At 32.6% G+C, this 8,650-nt stretch overlaps 1 protein-coding gene across 9 annotated transcripts; it reads left to right on the plus strand.

The window, feature by feature from the left end:
• The first annotated feature begins 3,593 nt into the window (after nt 1-3,593).
• On the plus strand, nt 3,594-8,212 carry LOC110640933 (pentatricopeptide repeat-containing protein At1g63330). 9 transcript variants are annotated; one of them, XM_058140838.1, is made up of 5 exons: nt 3,594-5,782; nt 5,972-6,218; nt 6,320-6,438; nt 7,231-7,331; nt 7,452-8,207. In XM_058140838.1, exon 1 carries the CDS (start codon nt 3,682-3,684, stop codon nt 5,719-5,721), a length of 2,040 nt encoding a protein of 679 aa, XP_057996821.1. In that variant the 5' UTR covers nt 3,594-3,681; the 3' UTR covers nt 5,722-5,782; nt 5,972-6,218; nt 6,320-6,438; nt 7,231-7,331; nt 7,452-8,207. The 9 variants fall into 9 exon arrangements, with proteins under 9 accessions (XP_057996821.1, XP_057996822.1, XP_057996815.1 ...); XM_058140839.1 differs by having other exon boundaries at nt 7,461-8,207; XM_058140832.1 differs by having other exon boundaries at nt 6,320-7,606; nt 8,130-8,212.
• Nucleotides 8,213-8,650: the final 438 nt, after the last annotated feature.

The following is an 8,650-nucleotide window of genomic DNA, read 5'->3' on the forward strand; positions in this document are numbered from 1 at the left end:
CCAATTACACCCACATACCACATTTTGGGTGCCTAATTTGTTGGTTTAGGTTGCCATTTCAATTTCTAGGTCTCCTAAGATAAAACTCAAATTTTCAGTTTTGGTGCCCTGTTTTGTACTGTTCCATAGGTCTAGTTACTGTGGGAATTTGGCTAAGTGTTCTTCATAAAAGTTGTTTCTTATTGTCTTATCTTTAATTACATTTTTGAATCACTCTATTTGGATTTTTGTAGCCCAAGGTATGTCATTTTTCTAAGATTGGCCGGATTGGTTTTTAACCCATAATTCTGGGTAACTTTTAGGTCTGGCAGTTTTAAGATACCAACTTTGGTTGGCAATTTCACTTGGTTATGGGCAGAATTTGGGCTATTGTTCCTCATGAAAGTTGTAGTACTATGTCATAGCTTTCCAATGCCACAAAAATCAGGTCATTTGGACCTGTCTAGACCAAGTTATGACCAAATGAATTTGGTCATTTTTGTACAGTGGCAGTGCACATTACCCGGATTTAACCTAATTTTTCACTATCTTCATGTCATCTTCTGGGCATGGTTTCTAAATGAAAATTGTGTCTTTATGTGTCTGATTTCATTCCTAATTGGCCTCACACCAATCGGGTTGGTAAAATTTCAGTTTTGGTCCCTGAAAAGGACCTAGGTCAAACTGCCAGATTAGGACCCTTCACTAATCCGAATTGCATTCCATTGTCACTCATTCCAACACATCACAATTGGTCCCAATTGACCATTTTTAACCTCATTTAAGGTCAATTTCATCAATTGACTATTTCCTATAATTTTTCTCCCAATTTCAAGAATTCAAGAACCTTAATTTACACAATTCATTCAATTAGTGAAATTAAAGTACATAATCAACATCTATACACTTAATTCAATTTCTCTAACACTTTAATTCCATCAAATTCAAGCAATTTCTATTCCCCTTAAGGCTGGCCGAAAATCCCACTTAGTCCTCCCATGATGGTTTTGTTTGAATTTTGGTTAAATTCTAAGCTAATTGAACTAAAAACATAAGTATTAAACTAAAATTTCAATTTAAATCACTAACCTCAATCTTTGATTTCCAATCCTTCAATTCTTCCCTTTTCTCCTTTCTTCTCCTTCTTCAATCTTCTTTTCTAGTTGAGATAGCAAGGTTTTATGGGGTAATTTTGGGGAATTTAGGGTTAACTTGTGGAATTAAAAGCTTGGATCAAGCTTTAATGGAAGAAAAACTATGGAGATGGCAATGGTGAGGTTCGGCCGGTTGGTTGGGAGAGAAAGGTGAGTGAATTTCTTTTAATTTCTTTTGTTTTTTTTATGTGTATTTAAGTTAATTTTGACTTGGTTAAAAAATTTTGGGAAAATAAAATTTAATTTTGACATCATATGTGATGTCATTTAAGTGATGCAATAATTCAATTTTCATTCTTTTTCTTTTTCCTTAATTTTTCAATAGTTCTTTAATTTAATTCGCTATTCCAAAATTTTCATTTATTCGATTTTATTGGACAGTTAGGTCGTGAGTCACCTCTAGGGGTGAATTAACCAATTTGCCCCTCGCCAGTTTGATTCAGTTTGCACATAATCCAATATTTCTTCCGGAACCCTGACCTAATTATTTAACCTACTTATCAACCTTTTTCTGTGATTTTCCCTTTTCCACTACCTTTGCAATAGTCCTTAGGACAGCGGCGTCACAATTTCCTGTTCCAAATTAGGGTTAGGACTGACTTCGCAGTCACTTCTCGGTAAGGTTACCCATCGCTGTGACCCCCGACTCATTTAACCTTTTATACTTTATTTTTCTTATTTATACTTAACCTTCTAGTCAGCACTATTTATTTTCATTCAGGGCTTTTCTAAGTGTCTTAAATGTGGTTCTAATCTCCTTAATTGTCCGGACTGATACCGGTCACCGGAATAGTGAAATATACCAGGGCATGCATATAGGGGTGTTACAAAACCAAAATCAAAATTAGACCAAATAACTTAAAAATCAAGTCTAAATTAAAAAATTAATAAAAAATCAAAACCGATCTGTTTGAACTGAATAAACTGAAATAGAGTTGTTCGGTTCGATTTAATTTTTCATTTATTTTGGTTCGATTCGGTTTCTAAAATATGTAATTCGGTTTTTATAATTTAATTCAGTTCGGTTATGTTCGGTTCAGTTTGAATCGAGTGCTCACCCCACTACAACAAGCAACTCAGACAAGAGTTTTTTAACATGCGCTGCTGCTCTCTTAAAAGGACAGACATAAAAAAGCACTATCAATGTATGGTACAACGCTATTATCTGCTGAATGGTTTCAATGATGTGATCTGCGTTATTCATACATTACTTCTCTTTCAGAACAATTATAGCCAGAGCTTCATCGCTCCATCACAGCCACCAGAAGAGATTTCAATACAATCTCTATTGGAGAAATCCACCAGCTCAGACTAGCTTGTTGAGAAAAAATGTGTGACCAGCAGAAAATATTCAGAGACATTATTGATAATAGCAAGACACTCAAAGATAAATTTAAGCAATAAAATACATATTTTTTTGTCTTACAATCTTTATTTTAAATGGACTATAATAATTTTATTAAAAATTTAAAAAAATAAAAATATTTTAAAAATAACTTTTAGTAAATAATAAATTTTGATTTATAAAATCAAAATATTCATATTCTCATTCTATATTTATGATATTTTATTTATAATATTTTAATTACTAAAGTATTGTATATTAAAAATTTTATTTCATATATTTTATTTATAATATTTAATTAACTAAAATAATATAACTTATTAATTTTATTTTTTTATAATATATTTTAGATCAACTTTAATTAAAAATAATTAATATATATATATTAATGAATAATTAATTTTTATAGGTTATTAAAAATAATATACTATAATAATATTATATTATATAAAAAAATAAATAAAATTATATAAAAAATTTTAAAGCATGAGAGTTTATATAAGTGAATCAATAAAAGTCAATAATCTATAAATATGAAAGTTGGCCTCTAGGCCTTTCGAGTATTTATGGACAAGGCATACATAATGCATGCGTGATTAAGTTTATTTAATAATAATAATAATAATAATAATAATAATAATTATTATTATTATTATTTATGCATTAATTTTTATTGATTTATTATTTTATATAAAATGTTTACATAAAAATTATTTTATTAAATAATTTCTAATATTTATGGAGTCGTTGCACGCAATTATTGTAAGTGAATGTCTTCTTAAAAATTAATATTTTTTCACTATTTATCTTATTATTATTAAAAAAAAGGAAAATAGAAAAAAAATCAATTTGCAATCGATATATTTATTAAAAAAAAAATCCATATGAATACTTGCTAATATGAGATATTCTATCTCCCCTTATTTGGAAAGAAATAATAGAAAGTCAAAATAGTGTATTTCTTTAATTTAATCTTAATTTTTTATTGGATTTTAACCTCGATTTAATGTCAAAAGTAAAATAAATTATTTTCTATATTATATAAAAAAAAAACTTCAATTACCACTTTAGCCTTTCTTTATATCATTCTGATTCTGGCCACTTTCCCTAACAGATTGCATTTCCTTTCATTTAATCTAATATTCCTCTCTCCCATCCAAACAAAACCTGAAACATTTGCAGAGGCGAGCAGACGAGAGATCCATGATAATGGCGCACCGAAGCATTTTGCCGACTACTTGGAGGAGCTTCCACCTTCAACTGCAAAGGCCATTGGGTACCATTCAATCTCCACACCTATTCTTCTTTACCAATTCTTTCCATTCTTCTATTCCTAATTCCACTGCCACACATCAAGATGCACGTTTGTTCAGACGTAAATTCATTTCTGTTTCTTTTACCCACCTTGATGATGCCTTAGCTTCCTTTAATCACGTTATTCATATGCATCCTCTGCCTTCTAGGGTTCAATTTAATCGATTTTTGTCTGCTCTTGTGAGAATGAAACTGTATCACACTGTCGTGTCCTTGTCCAAAACAATTGAATTGCTAGGGATCTCACACAATGTCTATTCTCTTAGCATCTTGATTAATTGCTTCTGCCATTTACGCCTTGTGGAATTTGGATTCTCTGTTTTGGGGAAAATCCTCAAATTTGGATTCGAGCCTGACATTGTGATATTTACTACCTTAATTAATGGATTCGGTGTAAAGGGTAAGATCGATCAAGCAGTCGACTTTTTCGATGATATGGTCGCTGGAGGTTATCAACCTGATGTTTGTACTTACAATGTGATAGTAAATGGACTGTGTAAATTTGGGAAAATAGATGTGGCTATTGAGTTGTTGAAAGAAATGGTTGAGAGAGGTTGTGAGCCAGACACCGCGACATACACTGCAATAATCGATGCCCTATGCAAGGATAAGCTAGCTGTTGAGGCTTTAGACATGTTCTCCCAAATGAGAAATAAAGGCATCTCACCTAATGTCATCACATACACCAGCTTAATTCATGGTCTTTTCAAATTAGGCAAACAAAATCAAGCTTTGGCCTTGTTGAATGAAATGGTAAGGAATAAAATATCACCAGACGTTTATACCTTCAATGTGTTGATTGATATTCTTTGTAAGGAAGGAATGGTTTTTGAGGCTCAAAATACATTTAAAATAATGATTCAAAGAGGTGTAGAGCCTAATGTGGTCACATACAGCTCCTTAATTGATGGCCTTTGCATTTCAGACCAATGGAAGGAATCTTTAGCCTTGTTGAAAGAAATGGTGGGGCGGAACATATCCCCTAATGTTTTTACCTTTAGTATATTGATTGACACTCTTTTTAAGAAAGGATTGGTTTCAAATGCTCAAAACGTAATCAAGATAATGATTCAAAGAGGTGTGGAACCTTGTGTTGTGACTTACAATTCATTGATGGATGGATATTGTCTATGCAACCAAATTGATAAAGCTAGAAAAGTATTTAACCTTTTGGTAACTAATGGAATAGTTGATGTTTTTAGCTACAACATTTTGATTAATGGATACTGCAATAGCAAAAGGATAGATGAAGCAAAGCAACTTTTTGATGAAATGCCTCAAAAGGGTTTAGTTCCTGACACCGTCACTTGTAATACTCTTATAAAAGGCTTGTGGCAAGCAGGGAGGCCTTGGATTGCACAAGAACTTTTTAAAAACATGTGCTTTCATGGTCAACAGCCAGATATAATAACCATCTCAACTGTGCTTGATGGCTTGTGCAAACAGGGGGATCTTGATGAGGCACTCGCACTATTTAAAGTAATGGAAAAGAGTTGGTTGAAGCCTGATCGTATGATCTATAACATTGTAATTGATGGTATGTGCAAAGTTGGGAAGCTTAATGATGCCAAGGAAATATTTTCTAGGCTTTTTGAAAATGGATTACAGCCTGATGTTTATACATATACTTCAATAATAAAAGGACTTAGCAAAGAAGGATTACTAGCCGAAGCATACAAGGTTTTTAGAGAAATGAAAGAGGGTGGATGTTTACCGGATAATTGCTGTTATAATGTGATTATTCAAGGGTTTCTCAGGCACAAGGATGTACCAAAAGCATCAGAACTTATTGATGAAATGGTTGATAAGGGATTCTCTGCAGATGCCACGACCACTGAATTGTTAGTAAGTTTATTGCCAAATGACAATCTCATTTTGAGAAAGCTACGAAATCATTGTGAAGGGTCTAAAGGTGTAGATGTGGAGTGAGAGTTTTAATAATCAACACCTGACAACAAATGCAGAAGGTCTTTGTTATGTTGAGCTATAGGTACTTCAATATATTTCTTATGAGTATGATTACAATTCTTCTAGATAGTTGGTTATGCTTTTTACAAGAAATTGTTTAGTAGCACTAACATATTGTTTTTAGACTTTATATTTGTATTAACACTAATGAATCTTCTTAATTGCTACGTTGTTCTGAAATAGTAAAGTAACTCCAATTTCCTATTTACAGTGAGTAAACAGAATGGCTAAGCAATTATCCTCATTAAAGGGTTTGCAATTGATCAGTACTGGTTTTGTCAAGCTAACCAAACTTTCAGTTGAGGTTGTTTGATAGCCATCTTCTATTTGGTCTCAAGATTTGACATATTTGAAGTGTTTCTACCAGTTCAAAGTTCAAACACTTTGGCTGAAGCCTGCATAAGTGTTCTTCATATTACAAAAACATGAAATTTTGCAGCTATCAGAGGAGCCAAATAGTAAGCATTTCATATATAATTTGAACAATTTATTGATGGTTTTCTTCATTGTTTAAGTCTACTATCCTATTTCTGTTGCTTACTGACACTGAGTTCTTCAGCAGATGGATCTCTATCTCTTTTTAACAAAAGATTCATTCAGTTCTTTTGCAAAGATGGCCATAGTTGGTTAAGAGAAAGGAGAGAAGAAGTATTGGGGGAAGCATATAAATGAGTTAAGGTTTGTTGTTGTGCCAATGCAGACGCCATTCCGTTTCTCAGTGACAACATTGCTCCTATTACATTATATGCTACTTCCCTTATCTGTGCATTTTTGTAAATTGTTTCCATGTTGGAAAATTATTTCTTAATACACCATGATGAACTTAAATTTTTCATTTTTGTTATATTCCTCAAAGCTAAATACTGGCATTTAGGAAGTATAATTGCATTTGGAATCCCCTACCAAGGTGTTACCGCGCTAAATTCTCTGTGCATTCACAGATTTCTTACCCTTAGTCTATATAGGAAATCAGTGCATGCAGCGGTTTTCATCTAGTATGCATCATTTGATTCCATAATCACAATTCATAATGTGCCCATTCCCTAATTTGCAACTTTTTGCATTATTTTCGGCTTGGCGATGCAAATGCAAAAGTAGCAATTAGTTTGACAAGGAAATAAGGGGATAAGTAAAACATCAAAAGGATGCTATTTGTCCATGGTCAAATTTAAAGAAAGAAAAAAATGAGCAAGCTTAATACAATTAGATAGTTGAGTTAGAAACACGAAAAATTTTCCAATTGGAGTCTTGCTTACCGTTGCATGAAAGTGAACCTTCTAGAAATGTCCAAATGGATTATGCTTAGCTCTGGGTTGTAGATACTTAACTTATAAGTGCTAGTGATATCTCCAAATGGTTCCTGCACAATGGAATGATAGTTTTGGATAAATTAGCTGCTTAAATTGTATTTCTTTTTTATATGTTTACCCATTGCTGTCCTGTATGTTGACATTTTATTTTCATGAGTAGGTTAGAAATGTGGAAGCTTTATATTGTTATTATGCACATGGAGAACGAGATACAAATTTTTTGGGACGTAGCTACTGGGTCTGAATGCTGGACCTATGAGTGTATGTGTACTCATTGTTTAAATATTTTAACCTCCCCCACACTTTTCTAACTTTCCTCGTGTGCTATGATCTCTGACAATTTCTCATACATCAATCAAATTTCTAAGTAGAAATGTTCAGTTTTTGCAGATAAAGGTTATCTATAACTATCCACACTGTCACATTCCATTATAATGTCTAACAAGATAGATGGCTGGTCATGCCGTGTTTGTTCGCATGTTACTTCCCTTGGCAGGGATATTGTTCTTCTACTCTATAGAAACATCATCAGTGTGGTGAGTTACTGTTAATCTGATTCCTGAATATAAAAGTAACAGATATCATAATTTATTTTTGACCTTTGTACATATCATTATTGATCATAGTGGTAACCATATTTTGATTATTTTTTCTAAAAACTTAGCAATGTTTGCTTAATGTCATATCATTTTTCTTGAAGTTCCTTTGTCATAGTATTAAGTGCATTTCAGCCTAATAATGCTTAGCTTGTTATAATGAGTTTGTGGATATGAAAGCTTAAGTCATCTACAGGATTAGTTTGCCAATAAAAATGTTATGGATCAACTGTACTGTAAAAATGAGTTTGTGGATATTCAATCTCGTTTTGTTTATAAAAACTTTTTATTTCAGAATTTTTGCTTATCCCGTGCAGATTTTCCAGGATTTCTATCTATTGCCTTATTGAATGAAATTTACAATCAACCAAGTTATCTTATACCTTTCACCATTTTGGGTAGTGGCTAGTGTTCCATCGTTTGAATTTCAAATTAATGACAGTAGCCACATTTATGTGTTCAGGGAAAAGTGCCTCCTGTGTCCTCTGGCCAGTTATCAGCTGTGGCCTATTCTGTTTCTGTGTCCTCCTAGCTCTTCCCCTTCATTATTATCAGCTATGAATCTGTTTTTAACGTCGAGCTTATTTTGGTGATCTTTGTGCTGGAAAATGTCTGTTCTTGCAGGTGAATTCCAAATTTCCAATTCGTTGAAGTGTTTTGAGAAAGCATGCGATAGAACAACAGGCTTGCCTCCAAGCTACTCTTTTCAAGAATTGGTTAATTATTCGACTTAGAAATAGTATGATTACTTCTAATTTTCTTTATGTATAATAGATGATGCACATGGTTCGTAGGCCCTTTTCCTTCTGGTCATTTTAGGGTAGTCTGAGTGTATGAACATAAAATTCCTGATTGGTGTTAAACTGCAAGGGAATCCAATTTACAATTTTGCAATGATACATCATCAATTAGCCTTGCTATTTATTAATGAAACAAAAGATTGGAATTCCTAATGCTGTATTTCCGCGATGATGATCCTGAAAA

The sequence above is a fragment of the Hevea brasiliensis genome, chromosome 18 (assembly GCF_030052815.1).
Source record: "Hevea brasiliensis isolate MT/VB/25A 57/8 chromosome 18, ASM3005281v1, whole genome shotgun sequence".
Taxonomy (NCBI): Eukaryota; Viridiplantae; Streptophyta; class Magnoliopsida; order Malpighiales; family Euphorbiaceae; genus Hevea; species Hevea brasiliensis.

What these genes read in the sequence shown, in the direction of transcription:
- LOC110640933 (XM_058140832.1), top strand. Translation starts at nt 3,682, where the DNA reads ATGATAATGGCGCACCGAAGCATTTTGCCGACTACTTGGAGGAGCTTC.